We start from the raw sequence: 21,048 nt of genomic DNA, 5'->3' as shown, positions 1-21,048 counted from the left end.
TGCGAAAATATTGATAGGCATTTTTCTGCCTGTCGTTTTTGGCATGGCTTTGAGGACATATATTTAATAGACACACTCGTGGCGTGTAAAATGGTCAGCACACTCGAGCTTGCAAATAATCCAGAGGTCCTTCGTATCGCTACGGCCTCCCGGTGCAGCAGCAGCTGAAACAATGGAGCAAGCTTCTTCAATAACCTCCCCCCCATCCCAGCAGCACAAAGTGGCCGATGGGCAGGTTATGTGTGGTGGGTAAAGTGTGGGTATTCTCACCTCTGCCAAGATGTCTGACCGGCATGGAAGAGTAGACCAACACCCTCTAAAACGCCCTCGAGTGGAAGCCCTTCTGCCAACAGTGGCATGAGAAATTAATTGGAGGGATGAACCTTTACCTTTTCCACACTTGAAATAAAATAATAAATACACACTGCATATTTTGACTGCAGTGTTCGTGAATCTCCTGCTGCATTATTTTTTTTTGGCATCGGCAGAGATATACGCGAGGCTATCGAAGAGTTATTTTGCATGCATGATGCTTATTAAATCGCCCTAAAAATGTCAGCACTTCATTAATTTTATTGTTGGAGGTTGGTTGCGGTGGGGGGAGGGGGTGGCGGGGGGTGTCGTTTTGATGGGTTCTGTAGGAGGCCTCGTCGCTTTGTGCCGTTAATGCAGTCAAGTGCCCATGGGCAGGGATCCCATGAACGCACAGATGAGACGTTGACGCGTTCAACCCATCCCCCCCTCTCCCCCCTTGCCCACCCCCGCCTCTGCCTGTGCACGGAGGACTTGTGTGGTGGCGGGGCCGACTTTGCAGCCAAGGGTCAAAGGCAATAGGGGTGACTGACCTCTTGTAACTCGGTCTCCGCCCAGGTCAACCTGCCCTTCCCGAAGGCGGCGTTTTCCTACCCCCATGTCTCACCCCCCCGCCCCTCTCTCCGGGCCGCACCACCCCGTCTCGCATTGTTCCAGAACACCGCTTCGCGCCCTCATCGTAAGCCCGCACAATGGAGGGGCCAGCATGCCCAGCTGACCACGCCGCAGTTAGCTGCTCTTCCCCCGCTTTGTTTTCCTTGTTCGTGGCACGACCGGCCTTTGTGTGCGCACGGCTTGCGCTGACCCAGACGCATTGTACGTCCAGCCAAAGGGTCAGAGTGCACGCCCTCTCGCTCCACTACTGCCGCCGCCACCACCACCACCACCACCACCGTCGCCTCACATACCCGACTGCCCTCCCGGACACTCGTGAACAAACCTTCGAGGTTGAGCGTAAGCGGTGAAACCTCAAGCGCGCTAGTCAGGAGTTACCGCTCGCGGTTTCCCCAGGTATCGCACAAGTTGCAGTTGCCCAGAATGCCTGTGCCAGTGGCGTGGTTTATTTCACGTCGTCATTTTTAGCAACGTGAATTTATAACGCCAGTGAAAATGGGTGCAGTTAAAGCGTGACGTAATTAAAGTGCGCGCTTTTTTCATACGCTCCCAGTTGAGGACAACGGATGGCTTTGAAGAGTGTAGGTGGGAGGGTGGGAGGGATTTTATTTATATCCCATGTTTTATAGCCGAGACTAATGTTTATGAAAGCTACTTTTTGTCAACAGGACACGCTGACATGGGTCACCCATTTCCCTCCACTCCTCACTCATTAATTTCGCAAGATCTATTTCTTAAAGTAAATAATAATGACTGGAAACCTGCATTTTATATCACCACATATTGCTCTTTGTGTATGGCTTGTCGTTAAAATCTGTTGTGTAGTATTTTTTAATAAGCATCGATTTTCTCCGTATTTATTTATTTATTTCTGAGACGGGAGGCGAGAGCACGAGAAGCAATGGGAGACACAGCGAGCTAAGTGTCGGGCTCCCGTCTCTGATGATGTTGTGCCTGGAGCCAATAAATAATGTTTAAGAAGTCTTTAAGGATGACTTTTGTACTCGCGGCCTTCCCAGGATTAACGCCTTCGTTCGTCTTCAGTTTGCGTCTGATTACGTGCCAGGATTTAGACATACGGAGGGAGCCGCAATCGATTTTTATTTATTCGTAGATTTATTACGTGGGGGTTGCCCAGGGTGGTCCTATTCATTAGCGAGTGCCATTAGGAATACAACCTTTGCCCTGTACATTTGCACCCGCTATCTTCATCGCCTCCACCGCCCAATTGCCCTGCACCTCTGCAGGCGTTTCTTTGGCTTAATTTTGTTAGGGGGCAGGGTGTTAGAAACATGGACAAATCTTTGCGCAAAATGGAAACAAACGCCACGGCACGTTGTGACGATGGCGCATCCCCACGTTGACGCACGCGGCGCTGTCCCGAATGTTGCAGTGATAATTTTTTTGTTATCAGATTTGCGAGAGAGAGAGAAAAAGAAATGGAGAAGAATAAGTATTGCAACTAAAAATGCATGGCGGTGGACTTTTTATTTATACATGCACACACACTTTTGGTGCTAATGTGTTTTTTTTTTAAATCATCTCTGAACAGGCATTAGCATATAGATGACAGAGCAGTAAACGCGCATTGTTAATCCGCACCCATTACCACCTACCTGTAACAATATGTAATCGCGCTCATTCCGTAGGGGTATATATATTTTGCATTGAAGGAATGGGGGATCAAATTAACACATAGGCACGACAACCTTCCTTCTTGCCCCGGTGAATGAATTTTCACAAGAGAAAGTGGCGTGCAATCGGGAACCACAGATCGAGTTGTGCGGCATGACGTAGGTTAATCCGAAGTGTCTGCCAGGGTAGCGTGCGCCCCATCGTGCAGGCCTCATGCTGGCCCCCAGTCCCTGTTGAGTTGGCGCCTACCTGCACGCGCGCACGTTTTCTCTCTCGCACGGGTGCCTTGAACAATTTGATGCTGCTTTCCCAAAGCCATACTTTGTCGGCTTTTGTCGAAGCTTAAGTTCGTTTCACGTGGTCGGCCCTCGCTGGTTGTCGTGTCCTCTCCAATTCACTTTCATAAAGTGACCGCCGTTCACTTGAATTATTTTTAAGCGACCTCCAAGCATTCTGTTGCGTTGACATTGTGTTAAATTGACTATTACTGTTGCACTAACATATAATCAGGGTTCTTGGAACACGAAAATAATTAAAATACTGCCAATCAGTGATATCTGAACCGGTCCTATGCACACCCCCCTTGACCAACCCGCACTGATCAGTACGGTATTCCGCAGTTGTCAAACAAACCTCACGATTTCTTTCTTCAGCAGATTGGCAAAGGGCTGTAAACGAATATAATAACTTATTGTATCGTAATTTTTCGGAGACCTCTCTTGACAGATTCTTTCCCAAAAGTGACTGGCAGTCAGGTTAATGGATCCCAACCAATGTGAATGGCACTCGGTAAGTGGCACAGAATTTAGCGGTTTGGCAGATTTTCGCCTCTTTACAGGGGCGCCCGTCCAGCGGCCGGCGGTCAGGTTACCGTGGTTATTGAGCCGAATTCCTTTGATGTGCGTAGCACCATGGTTCGTATTCCGCTACTTGCCAGTGTCACAGAATCCGATGGTGTGCGGAATTTTTGTTTTTTGTGGGGGGGGGGGGGGGGGGTGAGGAGAGATATCAAGGCAGTGAGCAGAAAGTGTTTTGGCCGCTCAAGTGAGAGACTGTGGCTGGATTTTAAATCCCGGCCGGGTAGGAAATTGGACCTCCGTAGAACAACGCCATTTACTTTTTCCTTTAAGGCGACCATATTTGTGTGCGTTTGTTCACTTTATGGTTAAATACTGAGCTTTAACTTATTTTATTTACAATAAAAACTCATCTTATCCGCCGCGGTGATATGCAGGCACGAACATTACGGATCCTATTATCCACAATGTTCCCCTAGAATTCTCTCGACTTGTCTGTGAGATGATTGCAAATAATAGTTGATAGTAGAATGAATAATCGTAGTTTTTGCAGACTGTAGAGCTCCCATGGTTCTTAGGAGTCATGGGCTAATGTGTTGAGGATAAGAGGAAGTTCTGCTGTACTTAAGTCTGAAAATACTGCGTAATTATTTTGCTTTGGTTAGCTTTAAGAATATTTCAGCGGTAAAATGATGAGTTCTCTCATTATAGTCCTATTTGCATCCTGGCAACAACGATTATATTTTAGGTCAGCAGGCATATAAACATGGGGAAAAGAAGCCATTTTAAGGCCGGATTGTTTGAAATGAATGCTGAATAATGGTATTAATGAAGGTTCTTTGGGTGTGTTAAGGCCTTCGTGAAGGCCGAGGGTTATTGTGGCCTCGAAAAAGAAAGGGCAAAAAAGGAGTTTAAGAAAAAAAACGTTGGCATGCGTGCAAGACGTTTCGAATCTGGACTGCGGCATAAATTGAAATAAATCCCAGTGATGTAAAAGTTAAATTCTCAAAGAGTATGAAAAACCCCACTGCTTTTTTTTTGCTTAGGCGTTTAAGCAGTCTCCTAACAGAGGCAACTTTTCATTTCCTTCACTTTTAGGCAATGAATACAATATCCTGTGCAGGCACCTCAAACACTGTGGATTTTGACAGCATTTGCTTTATGTTTGTTTATATAAACTATTTATTTTGTTTGTTTCACATCTCTGATTTTTTTTCTCCCGAATTCCTCAATCAAGAACTTTTATTTGTATGCCCGCACATTGCTTTAACAGTTTGCACAGCTGAGGGAGGCCCACAGACACGAATATTCAACCTCTGTAAAATCTGCATCACAGTTTGTTCGTGTTTTTTTAGACGGGCATCTTAAATGCTAAACTCGAAATTCACACCGCACCACGATCCACACTGTGACTAAATCACCGAGAATGTGTCCGATCCCATCAGAACTCGGAAGCCATGCAGTTTGAGCAAGGATAGTGCATGGTTGGGTGACTAACATGCACACAACAGATGTTATGGGCTGCAATGGGCTATATTGTTGGTATACTGTACTATGCCTCCACATACATGCTTCCCACCTTCACCAACCCGCACTGACCAGCTTAGCAGTATGGTCATATAACCTCCAAGACTCACACACGTGAAGAGGCCCTCATCGAGCAGTGGACTGACAAAAGTGCAATGCTTACATGTGCACCATGATACTGAAACAAAGAAACCACTGAGTTTTTGCCCCCCCCCCCCTTCCTCCCATACCCCAGCGTCTCCTGTCACTGCATCATCGTTTATCCCCGGGTATTATGTTTTAATTGCTGACGGCGGCCGTCAAGATGTGCTGGGTGGGCCACGCTTTGGGAGGTGCGCCAGGCAGCAGTTGCGTTCCCCATGGCGCGTGCATACGCGCGTGCGCGGGGCGCGCCGTGTCGCACTTCCCTTCGTCCGCAACTGCTCCGGCACAGGTGGCGGCAAAGGAGGGCGACGGAGAGAAGCCCGCGCAGGGATTAATTTCTCATTGAATATTTTCTAAAGTCGCCGGTCGATTGGATTAGGCGGCACGTGACCAGTAGCCGCGGCCATAGCGAGAGTTGCACTTGAACACGTGGTTGTTCCGGGTGCAGAAATATCTACAGGGTCCCCAACCGGGGACAAGCCCGGCTCTGGAAGTATGGCTATTGAATGAATTATGAACGACATTGCCGTCATTTACGTTGAATGCCCGGGTAGCAGAGTTTTGGCTCGGGGAGGCAGCCAAGCCTCGTGAGCTCACATGTGGTGCAATATCCTCGGCTTGCACTCACCCTCGCTGTGCTGTTTTTGGGCTTCGTGGAAGTCCATCCGTCACGCAGAGGAACACAAGCGTTGATGGCCAGTGTGCTATTTGTGTTTCTGGGTCATGATTGAGCCTGGCTGTTTGATATAGGAACAGTTAATATTGTAAGTTAACCAACTTTCCAGGGATTAAACTTTAAAGAAATAAAAACAGATCTCTGCATCTTAAAACGTATAGCGTCGTGTGCCGGAGTGCAGCGATATTTCACGTTTGTTGCGAATATCGGCAATAATTTTCTTAGCAGTCTCACATATCGTGTTTATTTCTCGCAGTCTGAACTCGGAATGAGAAAGACCTTGAAGCATATATGTTACGAGAAGGCTGAATAAACAAGTTACGTGCACGCTCTCACGCTACCCGAAATGTTTCAGCAGAGTAATTTGATGCAACTGTTGGAAATCATTCGAGTGTCGTGAGTCATAAAACTCGAGTTTTGTGACGCACAAAACTGCCGTCTTCCTTTCCAGCACCCTCTAACCCCCTCGTCGTTCCCAACCCTGCCAATTTGCCCGGCCAACGTGGAAGAGTAGAAAAAATGCCCTCTAAAGGGGCCCACTTGATTTCCCTCTCGTGGGAAGCCCTTCCACGAGCAGTGGCGTGATCAAGCAATTGCAGGGCTGCAACATTTATCTTTCCGTTGACAGCGCTGCGTCGGTCCTAAATCTACGATTAGTACGGTTGGCTACGTACGGTGAGAAAAAAGTTGAACATACATGCAACACGGCACGATTGCACCACCACTACGGGCCACGACCAGCCCCGCTGAGAGACTCGGGGGACTCTAGTTAGGACAGGCGTGGGGAGGGGGGGGGAGAGACTGCATTTATTTAATTAACACGCCCCAAAAAAATTAGACATTGCTCAGGGTGGGGAAAAACCCCAGCCGGAGGAGAGAGAGGAGGAGAGGCATCGGTTAGGAGAATGAAGGGGGAGGAGGAGGAGGATAACTGGGGGACGTTTCTGGGAGGTGTAAGAGAGGCGCATGGAAGGCTGGGGTTGGGTTGGGGAGGGCTAGTCGACAGCTGCGGGTTAATCTGAGCCACTCAGCGCACAGAATTAGAGCGTGGGGGTTCCCCGGGCCCTGGCTTCATCTGAGACAGGTCTCAGCTTGTTGAGGCCCTCCATTCTCACAGCTGCCCCCATTGTACGGCTGCAACCCCCCAAACTTGTTCAGGCAGGCCTTGGTGTTTAGAGGGCAGTAGGTAACAAAAACATATTTCTCCCCCCCCCTCCCTTTTTTTATTTGTTTAACAAACTGTGTCAAATGTATTTAGCTAATGGAAGCAGAAGGTCTCGGTGCAAAGCGGTGGCTATCGAATTGCCAAAACGTGCAGACGTGCGGCATAAAAAAAATCAAACGTTATATAACACCGTATATGCCCAATGATGAGGAGGATATAAAACACGTTTAGTTGTGTTTTGGCTTACGGTACAAGAGAACAAATATTAGGAAAGAAAGATGTGTTAGACTTTAAAAAATATTATCTAGGCCATTTTTTTTAATAAGAGATCCGTATTGTAGTGACGCAACCTGGCATCATTTAGTTAGTCATCCACCCTCAGCCTGGTCTCTCAAATTGCCGAGTCAGCAGTCTCCGCTCTTGAATGTACCCACTTGATACAGCCCCCCCCCCCCCCCCCTAGTGCCCTGCCATCCGAGTGAAAGGCTGACCCCGGCTGGTATGCCTGACAAAACACTGCTTTGGCCCGGCTCGTCTTCCATTAACTGCGCATTGCAAACGTAATATCAAACAATCCGGGAGAGTTTTTATTTTGAAGATGGCACGTCGACGGATGTTAAAAGTTTTTAGGCCATGCTGTTTGCCTGAGCAATGCCGGCATGTGCCAATGCACGTGCACATTCTCGGACAGCGAATTGATTGACCCTGAAAAAACGGGAGTCTGCCGCCAGTAATTAGGTGACTTAAATGCGTAGCCCAATGCTTTGTAATTAATTTTCAACCCCCTTAATAATCTGAACCGTTGCTATTTATAAGGACGAACAAGTTTGAGCCAGTAGCCCAGGTTTCGGTTTAGTACTTCCGAGAAATTGGAAGAGGTCCAGCCACACTCTTCCCCTCCCTAGCCCTCATTAACCCCATGCTGCCACGCATACATCAAAGCTCAACCCTGGCGACGAGTAAGGTACAGCCGTGCTCCGGCCCATCCTTTAGTCGTAGTCCAAGCCACAGTCGCGACACACTTTCCCCAGGGAGTCAGACCCCCCGACTAGACACCGTGGTGGTGTTGGCAATAACAAAAAAACGTAAACGGGTTTCAGTAAAGTGGAACAAAAAATGCGTTCTAGCGACATGCGGCGCGATATCTGTAGACGAGGTGGTTGAGGCATCCCCAGTATTGCGGGAGAAATGGCCGTCGCTGCCGCCCTGAAGTAGTACAATCTTGAACGATGCTGCGCGGGAGGATTAATGTTCTTTGTTCCAGTTGGTGCGTGGAACGGCCGCTATTGTGCGCACGGCATGCGCAGGCGTCCTCAGCTGCAGCGCGCTCCTTCTGCTCCGCATTGTTGGCCGATTATGACTTTGAGGCCCCATTGTATTTGGTATGTCGCAGTGGAACAGCGTACGGCCGCCTATTAATCCTCTACACTTTGCCTTTTCTGGGGGTGTAGTGGTGGGCGCAGTGGTTACCAAACTGCGCTATGAACCCAGTAGCCCGTGTTTGATGTCCAGCAACGGTTAACACGAATGGTGAGCGATATCTAAACCTGTCGTCCAAGGTGAAGTCCACGCTTGGCCAACCCATACATTATGGAGAAGTATGGTTAAACAGCTGCATGACCAACAGGGCGTGGGAAGGATTACATCCAGCAGTAGATTGACAAAAGATTGTAAATTACGCTCACATTTTTGTCATTTTAAAGCGGCTAGTGCTATTTATAAACAACGTTTTCAGGCCGTTTTAAACAGTGGTCATTGTGAAATATGACTTGTTTGCTTAGGGAGTTCAGAGCAATGAGCTAGGACCACCTTAGAATGCTTACTTTCAATCTTGGTGGCCATCTACGATTAAACCAAGTTCCCAGGTGCGGTAAAGTTGATAAGTTTGGCTAGGGTATTGATGAGTGCAGAAAGAATATTCATATAAATTTTATGTTCAACTCGGTTTGCTCTTTGCCAGCTCTGAGCAATTAATCGGCAAAAAGGCACCATGGACTTCTGTACAGCTGAAGAGCATCGAGGGTAGAGAAAGATCGACCCTTGAAGAGTGTTAGGCAAACACTTGTAGTAATATCTAGTCCAGGTTGTTCCCAGTATCATGCGAGCCACTGCAATGTATTGAAACTCCCAAATAAATTATATAAACCCCCACCCTTGCCCTGGATAACAGAGGTACATTTTCTGTATATTTGCTTGAAAATGCAAAGAATCCTACACATTTCCAAAAAACAAATATGAAATAAGGTACTTTCTGTGAACAAAAGAGTCCCTTCTGCCTTCTGCTGCTGATCACCCAGCCACCAGCACCACTCAGCCACAGCACCACCCGGCCTCCCCCGCAGCCCGTGCATGCAAGCTTGTACATTGTAATGAGTTGAAGCCAGAGGTTATCTGGTCGAGATAGAATCTGAGTGTCTGGACGGCGCTGTAACCCCCGTGACGGCGGTTAGCGGTCAGCGGGGTAATTACTGCTGGCCAAGCGGAGGGGTCAGGACACAAGCAAACACAGCGGTGGCTCCTCACGCCACGACCTTTTCATACTCGGGGTGCGGGCACTCCATGCCCCCGCGGTGTTTGCGGTCAGCCTTTGTCCTCGGCGTGTGCATGCGTTTCATTCGTCTACTTTCATCCTCCGCGTGTATGTGTGTGATCAGCCACTGGGGGTAATTTACTGCCACGTTGACTTACGTATATGCAGCGCCATGCGCCAGTTTGTTTTGTGTGTTTGCGTAAAAGAACCATTATATATGTGCGGCCCTTTGTCAATGGGATGAATGCCCAATCCCGCACCGTGTTCGGTCGTGGAGGTTGTTTGACCATACTTCACCATCCTGGCCAGCGAAGGTTGGTGAAGTGGAACACCTAGCACCGAGTTCAAATATCACTGGACACTGGTTTTAGGTGTAGTTGGGAATTTAACTCGGGTCATTGTATGTGCCCATCATATTAAATGTGCTTGCTGCTCTTGAAAAGTGGATCACTGATCTAAATGAACTCTCGCTGAGTTATAAATAAAAATTCTGCATGTGTTTGCTTGTCCACTAATGCATTGTTGTAGTGAAGTGGTGAATGTTTTGTACTGCAGGTCAGGGAACTTGCGTTTGGTAACTAATCGTGGTATATATAGGGAACTGGTAGTGAAGTCTTAAGCCGATTTGGGATTGATCCTAGGTGACCCGGGTTCAGCACCTGGTCGCGATATGGTGGGAATCTTAGTGGGGTGGTTAGCGGATTCCTCGATCACCCTGGGTGCGATACCTGGTCACGATGCATGGTGTCAGATGACACTTTGGAGGAAACTTGCAGAGCTACCACCACTGCAGACCGCACCAGCAGCAGCAAAACGTGCAGACCCCTCGACTGCCCCAGCTGGCTTTCAAGTGGAGCCGAGCCACTCAAGATTTCACGGTGACGTTAAGTCGGTCAGCTCGAGAGAGGAATCTTGACGCAGACTGTGCGTCACAGCGATCGAGTCGGAACCTGCCACGGGGTCGAAGCGTCCCGTGTATCAGGCAGCCCCCTTTTTCCCCCCAGCTTAACCTGGCTCGGCTCGGGGAGAACCAGGTGTCGTGTTCGCGCCACGCCGAAGCGAATTAAACCGCGCAAAGAAGAATCCGCCGCGGTGCGCTTTCGTGGCAGCTTCTGCTACACCCGTGGCGTGGTGACGAGTGGGATGGTGGCAGTGCGAAGGTCGGTGTCGACGTTGTATTGGTTAGAAGGCGAAACGATGCCAAGTCGTTCGGTATTTCTAGGCGGTGCACGCATGGGGATGGCAAGGCGTGCTGGCCGGGGTGGTGAAACGCACACACGTGCTCACACACACACACAATGAAACCGACCCCCACTCCTCAGCACCTGGTTTACATTCGCGTCACCAGCTCGTGTGGCCGAGAGCCACATAACGATGAGTGATGACCAGCTCGTACACTCCCTTACGTCGGGTGTGTGTAGTACCGCTCACCACCGCCGAGCCGAATGTGACTTACTCTGCAAAGAGCGTGCGTGCGTTTGCTTGCATGCACGTGTGTGTGTGTGATTTCCGCTCATGGCTAAACATTATTTGGCGATCATCTGAATCGGTTCCTGGGCCTCCCCTAGGTTGGCTCGGCCTCAAATGGGTACCTAGTGCTGTGTGTCGTAAATATTGCCACTGGGGAGACGAAGGCGGTCGGGCGTAGTGCTGGCCACCTACTACATCCTCGTGTGCCGCGTGGGCCTTCATAGGTGCTTATTAACAGCACTTTCCCCGACAGTATGTTAAAGTTATATGTGGGATCTTTGTCTGCATATTTGTGTACATTCCTTAATCAGTGTTTGCTTTACGAAACTTCCTCCAAATAAGTTGCAATGTATACACGAGGGGAGGGTCTTTGTCCATGTGTTGAATAGATAATGCATTTATTTAAAGTGGGATACATGCTTCCCCAGAGAGAAAATTACATATTATTTTCTTTAATGAGCTTGCGTGCAGACACTTAGCAACAATATTTAACTTAAACAGACTCTAACCATATATATAATTACAGTTATACGTGAATAATAAGCTTTGTAAATGCAACAATGCGTTTGTGGCAGTACTTCTGGATAGTTCTATTTTGTTTCTATCTGTAAAGAAGTCTGCTCCCTTCCTGCTACACAATCGCTGCATTTTTGAAAACTCGTTAGAGACGGTTTTTTTTTGTAAATAACCACTCGTGTTTCAGGAATTTAGTTTTAATGGCCAAAGAACAAAAAGCTTCACTTTTGCAAGTAGCATTGAAATGGTAATGTTATCCTTTTTGTTGTTGTTATGGGAGGGACACTGAAATGAAAACGCTTCCCCAAGGCCATGTGATAGATATGTGGTCGTCGTGGTGGTGGTTGCATTGGCTGGGCCATCGAACAAAGACGCTCACCGCATCGCGAGCGCTTTCAGATGCGCTTCTGTGGCCGGCTGGAGCGCTTTTAAGTAATTTCGATAGAGAACTCATTTTTTTAGAACTGCTTTTTGTGTTTCGTTTGTTGTCCTTACCCCGCACCTCCCGATTAGCACGGTTGGCTGCGTACGGTGCGAAAGAAGTTCAACATGCATACATTGTTTTTGGGTGTTTTTTTAATTGCCATTTAAAATCTCGTGTAACTTCATGGTGACTGTGCAAAAGGCGCGCGTGCAGTCCTCGTTGCATTAAATGGAGACAACGCGGCTCGGAGACTTTACACATTGGGCAATGTGACCAATTACACACGCGGGCCAATTCAGGTCGCTGCAACTGGCGGTATCGTAATACTCGGGGACATGCAGCTTTAATTGTGTCTGCTAGTGTTACACCGCTGGTTTAATGCGTGAGCAAAAATTTCATCTTGCAGAGGGATAGGGGTATAAAGCAGCAGAAAGGAAGAATTGGGGAGAAGGGCTGGCTCTGCTGTGTGTCACGTGCTTTTAAAGTTTGAAATACGTTCCTTCGGAGTGGGCAGATAAGAATTTGGTTGGACAGACAGACAAATAATCCCTGGTGGGCAGTGTGGAACCTGTTGTTCCTACCTGTATTATCGTTCGCACGTCCACGCTCAGCAAAACATTGTCCGCATTTGTGCTCCTTAGAGGGCTTTTCAGGGGCCCTCTCTTTTTATCCCTGAAGCGTTGTGCACTACCGCAGGTGAGACAGGCGGTGTGCACTACTGCAGGTGAGAGAGGCGGTGTGCACTACTACAGGTGAGAGAGGCGGTGTGCACTACTACAGGTGAGAGAGGCGGTGTGCACTACTACAGGTGAGATAGGCGATGTGCACTACCGCAGGTGACAGGCGTTGTGCACTACCGCATGTGACAGGCGTTGTGCACTAGCACAGGTGACAGGCGTTGTGCACTACCACAGGTGACAGGCGTTGTGCACTACCGCAGGTGCTAGGCGTTGTGCACTACCGCAGGTGACAGGCGTTGTGCACTACTACAGGTGACAGGCGTTGTGCACTACCGCAGGTGACAGGCGTTGTGCACTACCACAGGTGACAGGCGTTGTGCACTACCACAGGTGACAGGCGTTGTGCACTACCACAGGTGACAGGCGTTGTGCACTGCCGCAGGTGACAGGCGTTGTGCACTACCACAGGTGACAGGCGTTGTGCACTGCCGCAGGTGACAGGCGTTGTGCACTGCCGCAGGTGACAGGCGTTGTGCACTACCACAGGTGACAGGCGTTGTGCACTGCCGCAGGTGACAGGCGTTGTGCACTACCACAGGTGACAGGCGTTGTGCACTGCCGCAGGTGACAGGCGTTGTGCACTGCCGCAGGTGACAGGCGTTGTGCACTACCGCAGGTGACAGGCGTTGTGCACTACCGCAGGTGACAGGCGTTGTGCACTGCCGCAGGTGACAGGCGTTGTGCACTACCGCAGGTGACAGGCGTTGTGCACTACCGCAGGTGACAGGCGTTGTGCACTGCCGCAGGTGACAGGCGTTGTGCACTACCGCAGGTGACAGGCGTTGTGCACTACTACAGGTGACAGGCGTTGTGCACTACCACAGGTGACAGGCAGGTCCTGTGGCGGTCTCAAATCTATGATTTGTCTTTGGTGCTGTCACCTCCCCACCCTCCCCCCTCGTGCGTCGTATCGGCGAGGCAACGAAGCGACAACCCACGCGTTCGAGGAAGGTTTGAATTGGGAGAAAATTGCGTTTAACAAATGCGGCGTTTGCGCGATTTCGCCCAAATCGCCTGCTCAATATTTAGCTCCTGAGAGATGAAAACAGGGCCGGACGGGTTGTCAAAACGTTGCCAGACCGTCTATTAATACCCGCTCCGTTATACTTGTTGCGGTGGATACACATTAGCAAGACCACAATTTGAACCCCCGAGGCCTCTGTCCCACATCACCGCCTTTGAATAAACACGTGCCCATTGTCTTAAATTCTATTCCAAATGTGCATCGCAAACGCTGCCTTGGTGCGTTCTCGGCTTGAGAATGCCACCACCGCCAACCAACCAACCAACCGCTACTGCCGGTCACTTGGAACATCCCTCTCGCCACCAAACCCCCCCCCCCCCCGTCTCACGGACCAGTTGGTTCAGTACGACCGCCCGCCAGCCAATGGGGCTTGCCGGAGCGCTGTTACCATTCCAAAGCTGTTCTTGCCTTCGCTCCCTCCTAGCAACCGGGTGGCCAATGAGAAGGCAGGCGGCCGCCGCTGCTCTCTTCCCATTGGCTGGAGGTTTCACTTCAGTCGGCTTGGTTGGGGTGGGTGGCGGAGACCAACTGAGCGTTTGGGTAGGGGGGGGGGTGGACGGGTTGATCGGGGTGTGTGTGTTGGCGGGTGTGTTACATGAAATGTGCGGCATTATCCACTGCCTGCAATTTGCACAAATGGTGCATGTGGAAGGAAAGTACGACACGAACAAAAAAAACATTCCCAGCGCGTGTATGCATTTTATAAAAAGGAGAGAGATTTATATATTTTTTTGTATTTTATACGTCACGAGTAAAGCCGTTGACTGGTTGGTTGGCAACGTTGTGGACTAATCTTATTCGTGCGTTCATCTTCCCCCCCCCTACCCACGTGGCCCCGCCTGCTGTAATCGAAGGCTACGTGCTGGATGGGGGCACGGGCAGCCCCTGGCAGGCCTCTGAAGGGCCACGGAATCTACCAACTGCACGCGTGGGGAAGGGGGGGGGGGAATTGTATCGTTGGTTTATTCATTCCTTTATCGTTTGTCCTGCGTTAGTAATCAGCTTGTTGGGAGATGAGAGATGTGCAACGTCAAGTCGTAAGATCCACGTCGTCATGTTCATTGTCGTCTCGCGTTATTGTTTTGTTTTTTACACGGTGGAGGAAGCATTGGGATGGGAGTGACACTTTTGTGTAAGGTTGACCTGGTTTAGTATCGCATGCACATTTAATGTGGGTTTCGTCATCTGTATGCGGTAATTCAGAATTGATTAAAATTTGCAAAGTGAGTAAATGGGAATTTCGTGCCGTTAGGTCGGGAAAGTATGGTGCTGTAACCTGCCACTGCACGTTAACATTACCTATGCATATATAATGCATCGCTGCTGCATGTGAATTAACAATGGGCGTGAATAAATAAGTACAACTCTTAATAGAAATTAAGTTCAGATTTAAGACCATGCATTGTACAATCAGAGACCGGCTAATTTTTCATATATTCTACAAACGTAAATTCTGCAAAAAAATGTTGGTGGATCATTCACATTTTTTTGGGGAACCACTTCTGAGCCCGTTCCATCCTTTACCGACGTCCACAATCCATCCCGAAAGCGCGCTCCTCTTTTTTTTCTCAACGCGAAAACTAAACGTCATGCGAAAACGAGAGATGGCTTTCGGGCTTTATACCCATCCCCCAGAAACCAACCACCCCTTTCCTCAAACTCACAATGGACTTTCCCGATGATGTAATAGGTTACTGGCTGACACCCCACCCCCATTGCCCGCCCTCCTCCCCCCCTACTCGGAGCTCTTGAGATGAAGTCGCCCGGGCCGCTGTCATAAGCCGGAGCGTGGCGGGCCGACGTGTGTCTCTATGAGTTTGTGCCGAGGCAGGATTATTACAGAGGGGGATCTTAGCGCCGGCTGTTAGGGGCCCCCCTCTTTATCCTTCAACACTTGAATCGTTTGCACTGCTGAAACCGGTTCAGCTTTTTTTCTTCTATCGATCGATCGCTAGCCTAGCTAGCCGAGCTCTCTGCGTTGTTCTAAGATTTTTTTGTAATAGTAATTTAAGAAACTGAAGATTTTTTTGTACTAAAACAAAGCGAAGCACTTTTTTTCCCCTCTCTTCCTTTCTTTCTTATCTCCACCCCCGTAGTGAATTTGTCGCGTCGTTTTTTTTTTTCTACCGCTCTCCCAAATCCCTTTTTTTAATGTTAAGTTGCGTTATTTAATTAAAAACAAAGATGTACAACACTGGCTTGAGAATGGACGAGTCCGAGGACGAATGGGGGCTGGCGGGTCTGCCTTACTGCACCGAGCCGATATTTTACATGGAGATGGACCCCCCAGGTAAGAATGGTTTCGTGTGCTCGCTTCCCTACCCCCCCATTGTTCATTCAGCAGCAGCAAAGCCTCACGTTCATTCACTGCCCGTGTCTTGTAGCCTTTCGTGTGCGCCACAGCGATTCCGACTCGTTCACTGCCTTCGGACGGTGCAGTCTGCTTCACGATCGTGGTCGTAGACCTCCTTTATAATCGCTAATTCACTCTTGTGACGACGACTCACACATTACGTCTCTTCTTGTGCGTGCATATTTAGTGCGCACGTTTTTATATTCGAATGCGTGTGTGCGCCTGTGTGTGTGTGGTCATGTTGCAAATGTGCAGTATATTTGTATGTGCAGTATCCCTGCGTTGAAGACGCTTTTGTTAAACGGGAATGGAGATGAGTTTTGCACAGCTGATCTCTCTGTGGCAGAGCGTGGCCAAGCAAAGATATGGCTCGGCACTGTATTCGAGAAGACCATGACATCACTTGCAAGCAAATTGGCCTTTCGTGGTGTCGCTGTTCCAATTGCAATAGAATCTCAAAGTTATCCGCAGCTACATTTTAAAGAGATGCGTTCTAAAATGACAGTGTTATAACAAAAAAACATGTGTTCCTGGGTTAGTGAGTGTTATTTCCTAATTGCTTATGCCTCAAAAATGCAGATAATGGATATTATTCCCCGCAAACTTTGCTTTGTGACCAGGGCAGTGATATTTTGAAATGTGCCTATTTTCAATGAGAACGCGGTGTGCATTTGTGTCTTTCGTTCACGGAAAGTCCTGGTCACAAAAGCAAAGTTTGTGGGGGAATAATAGCCATATGCTATACTTTTTAGGCATAAGCAATTAAAATATAACACTTAGTACCCAGGAACAAGAATAGTGTTACACAGTGCAATGCACGTGACCTGCAAAAATGTGAGCTTCCAGATCGCATCGTTCCACATCGGTGTTAACATCTTGCCTTAAATATCGAGATAAAGGATTTCGCCCAAAATGATTAAAGTCTTGGCTTTCTCTGATAGAGAATATTTCATTGTCGCACGCAGAAAAGTGCAGAATCTCAGGTCTGGGTTACCAGGTTCGAGCCGAAGCGGCTTGGGACATTTATCCAAAGATTGCAAAGAAGAGCGCAAACTCATTAGCAAATTGGACAATGTTACTGTGCGTTGCTAGCTTGCCCTGTGTGGCTTTGGCTCGTATAAGTGAAACGATTTCTGTTGCTAAATTATACAGCGTATTGGTTATAATACATTTCTGAGCGAGTCGGGACAGAGCCTGATTCCCTCAGGTTTCGATGGACTTAGTCCAGTTTTCAGACCGTTTTTTGTTCAGTAAAATTAAATCCATTGATATTTGCGTGACGTGCTTAGGCAATGATTTAACTGGACCAGTGAAGGTGTCTTCTTAAGACCAGGGGGGAGGGAGAGGCTTTCTCAGCTTGCGTTAATCTCTTCATAAAACTTGGCACCTGTGAATGGCCATTAAAACGACCTTTAGACCATCATAGTTACACGAATTCTTGATCATTCAGGTTCGATATTGAATCTTAAATATGAATGGGCACGTTCGATGGCGGATGCCAGATTATTAATATTATTACCTTCCCAATCATAACTGACAGTCGCGCTTTCCTTCCCTTGGGAGGAGAGGGGGGGGTCTTCTGCTTAGAAAAGTTCACTCTCAGTTTGGTTCGACAGGTGTTAAGTTTATTCGGACAAGGTTTTTTATTAATATGGGTTGCGCAGTGCAGTGCAACGTTGGGTGCCATTTTGCTTTGGGCTTGCTTCTGGGATAACCCCACCACCACCACCACCACCCCTGTGCCATCTCGATCCCGAATTCCCCCCCCCCCCCTCTCTCTCCCAAAAAAGATAATGCCACAATCTTGTATTTCTCCTCATTGATTTGATCAGGAGGGATGGATCCTGCGAGTTGTTGCGTCCATTTCTCAGACATTCCTCCTCGGCAAGGGAGATGACTTTTTATCCGTGCAAAGTAATCATGGCGCATAGTTGTTCGGCTTAGTAAATGTGGGTCACGGTGCCCACTCACAAGGGCCTGCTCTTGCAAATCACAAAACAGGATCTTTGACATCCACTCCACGGCTCTCTCGCCCTTGGTAATGCTTTGGTAGTTTCGTTTCGAGAGAAAAGTCGTTCAGCTTTTTTTTTGGTTTCAACACTTTTGGCCTTGGATAAACTTACTCGCTAAAACCTTACGAGGCCTCATACACCTTCTCGATTGAAGGGTTCATTTCTACCACTTCCAGTTTGTGAGTACGTCAACCCCCACCACGAACGGCGGATAACAAAGAATATGGCAAGGGGGGGGGGCGGATTTTGGGCAAACATGGCCGAGGAACGGTTCGTGATGTGATGGCACCACCAAGGCTTCTTGGAGAATCGTGCCATCAAACTTGTCGAGAGAGAAGGTGGTGGTGCCATCACAATCGCAGCCCTCCCTTCTCGGCGATGGATGTACACGGGCTCCGTCGACGTGCATGACGATATGGATGAAAGATTTGGCGTCTCGTCAATGTTGAGTGTAAAACTGCCACACTCACCTGGATTCAGTTTGCCCGCACCTGGCAATGGCGATTATTTTAAAGTGTTTAAATATTATGCGCGACCTAGAAACTGGCAAACAAAAGTTCGTCACACTCTTTCAGAACGAATTACAGAGAGATGGATGTGTGTGTGGTGGGGAGGGGGGACCTCGCCATCTCCATGCTTGCCAGAGAATTATCCAATGTTCATGCAGAACTCGACTTAATACCAAAGAAAAGTAGAAACGCCAGCGGTTTTTTCAACCTCTTGCCAATCCTCATGGCAAGCTGGGAAGCTCCTTTGCCCAATTTCTTAGAATCACGGTGCAGCAGAGCAAGTAGGTGGAATCTTGGATATCCAGAGATGATCAGATATTTCGACTCGGACTGTAACCAGCCAGTGGATTTTTGTAAAAACCCAGGGACTTCCCTTGTGGGATTAGGATGCGGTGGCCTCATGTCTGTGAGAAGGCCCACGGCCGCCGCTGTATATTTTTAGCCTTTCCCATCTGCGAGCAACGCGGCCCTCCGGAGGTTGTACAGTAGATTTTTTTTTGTTCGTGACGCCGATAAGCCAGGCCGTTCAGGGGCGCGATAGAAATCAGAGATGCAGCTTTTCACAATTACCTATTTTGACAGTTAGTCGAGCAAGAAATCTGGTCGGCATTTGGCTTTAATTCTCTACACATGAAAGCGTCCGAGAGCCGGCGTGCACATCATCAGTGCGTCAGATTCCAGCGCGTTTTACCGGTGGAATTTTGAATGCCTTACAGTATGCGTTCAGCTTTAAGCCAAAATGTGTGCGCGCCGTACATTGTGTTAAGGGTAGGTATTTCCCTTCAAACTGTGTTTTCCCCTATAGTGAAAGTGGGTCGGTCCATCGGCTTGTCGTGAAACAGAATTTGTACGTTGTGTGGTAAAATGACCGAGTGGATTTTTCTTTATTTCAATAAGGCTAAGCAAAGCCTTTATATAAAATGTGTATATATACGAGTATACAAATTTTAAACAATTCATACGTGAAGATTTAATTGGTTTCCATATGCACCTTTAGGCATTCGCATCTGGAAAATGTCCCTTGCGAAAGAACAAAAATCCCGTGCATGCTAAGAATGGCCTTTTTGTGGCTCAGCTGTTGAAAGGTTGGTTTTAATCTTGGCACGGGCATGCTTGTTCATTGGCGTGTGCGGGCGTGATGTACCCAGCAGGTTTTCAGCACGGCCACACCGCATTTAATACTGAAGTGGAGCTTTTCGTTGTCAGATGGCTTGTACTTGTGGCAGACAGGATTACGAGTTTGTATGCGAAGAGACATACTTTGGGAGCCTTGACGAACAAAGCATCTCGTGTAACTAGGGCCTATCGACAGCAGCAACCTCTAACTGCGGGTAAAGTTCTACAGCGCGCCCTCTTTTTAAATTAAATGTTGCATATTTTCAGCTTCACGCAGTTGGCGACGCACATCTTCCGCAAATTATTTTATGTTAAGCTCTGTAAATACGAGCAAACTTACGGCAGCTGTCGTTTTGCGCAAAACGAATAGACACATGGTTATATTATTTATTTTGTAAGGCCACTCTTCCCAGTTTCACTTCCCTAGCGCGTGACTGGGCTGAGAATGGAGCTTTTATCACTCAGCACAAACTACACTCAGGCCCATGGCTACAATCCACATGTGGTTCGTTGTATACGTGCCCAGAGGGTGACCATAATTAAAAAATTCTAAGAGCAAAAAAAGGGTCTTACAATGTTTTTTACTTTCAATTCTATTTTACTACTGCAACTAAAAGGTTGAAAGTTGGGGGGAGAGGAAGGGAATTGGGGGGGGGGGGTGCTCAGGGTGAGGAAGAGGACTTGGAGCAACCGTACACCTGGCTACAATGGCTCTTTCATTAGCGTTACACCTGCACCCTCCTAGCTCCCCAGAACCTCACACCTGGTACTTCCTGGAACGTGAGGTTAAAAAAAAAAACGCCGCTTTTATTTATTTTTCCTCATTTTCTTCTGGGGGGGCCACGCCCGGTCCGCTGGGCTTAGCACGACTCCTGAGGGACTTTTCTGCAAACAGTCGGCCTTGTGTAAGGATTTGTGGCCTAGCTGCTTAAGTTCGCCTTTTCGAGCCTGTGTGGTATGTGGAATCGTTCTGCAGCCATCTCCTGGCATAGAGTAAAATTCCCACGCTTGATCCTGCTGGATTTATTTATTGCGAATGTGCCTGGCTGCTTTTAATTACAGCTTTAATTATCTTTTTTTTGTGACTTTTGAGGTAAAATAATATTGACATATTTCGGCTACAGCCAAAGCCTTGTTTTATTGAGCGCTGTGTCCGACTTTAGGTGCGTGTGGTCACATGCCTCTGCAGGGTCATTGGGAATGAAGTCTCATTGAGGTTGTGCACATGTAGGGAACAGTTTTCCCTCTAATGTCAATACGTTGGAGCAACCGGTTGACACATTTCCTGCCATACGATTGAGTTTCAGCATTCGGCGATACCGTTGCACTTTCGGAATTGCTGCCCAGAGGCCTTCACGTCGAAAACAGTGCGTTTCTTTATTTTATCACGAAAGTCTGTGTCCTCATTAACCTTTGAGCCCTCACAGTGGTTCAGAATTCTAACAATTAATGTATTGGTTAATTTGAGGAATGGGTTACTGGT

At 48.2% G+C, this 21,048-nt stretch overlaps 1 protein-coding gene across 5 annotated transcripts in view; it reads left to right on the top strand.

Annotated features, from left to right (window-relative positions):
• The window catches only part of LOC133352049 (phosphatidylinositol 3-kinase regulatory subunit gamma-like), a 149,752-nt gene that overhangs the window by 111,285 nt on the left and 17,419 nt on the right, over window positions 1-21,048 (top strand). Inside the window, exon 1 of one of the 5 annotated variants that reach the window (XM_061567771.1) lies at window positions 15,350-15,865. The exons of 3 other annotated variants lie outside the window; for them this stretch is intronic. In XM_061567771.1, the coding sequence (XP_061423755.1) occupies window positions 15,760-15,865 (106 nt within the window). In that variant the 5' untranslated portion in view covers window positions 15,350-15,759. Of the gene's footprint in view, window positions 1-15,349; window positions 15,866-21,048 lie in introns of those variants that run through there. One more of the 5 variants, XM_061567770.1, reaches the window with a different exon arrangement.

The sequence above is a fragment of the Lethenteron reissneri genome, chromosome 39 (genome assembly GCF_015708825.2).
Source record: "Lethenteron reissneri isolate LAM-NWPU_2019-01 chromosome 39, ASM1570882v1, whole genome shotgun sequence".
Lineage (NCBI taxonomy): Eukaryota > Metazoa > Chordata > Hyperoartia > Petromyzontiformes > Petromyzontidae > Lethenteron > Lethenteron reissneri.
The sequence above is the reverse complement of the archived record's forward strand: the minus strand, read 5'-3'. Positions and strand labels throughout refer to the sequence as shown.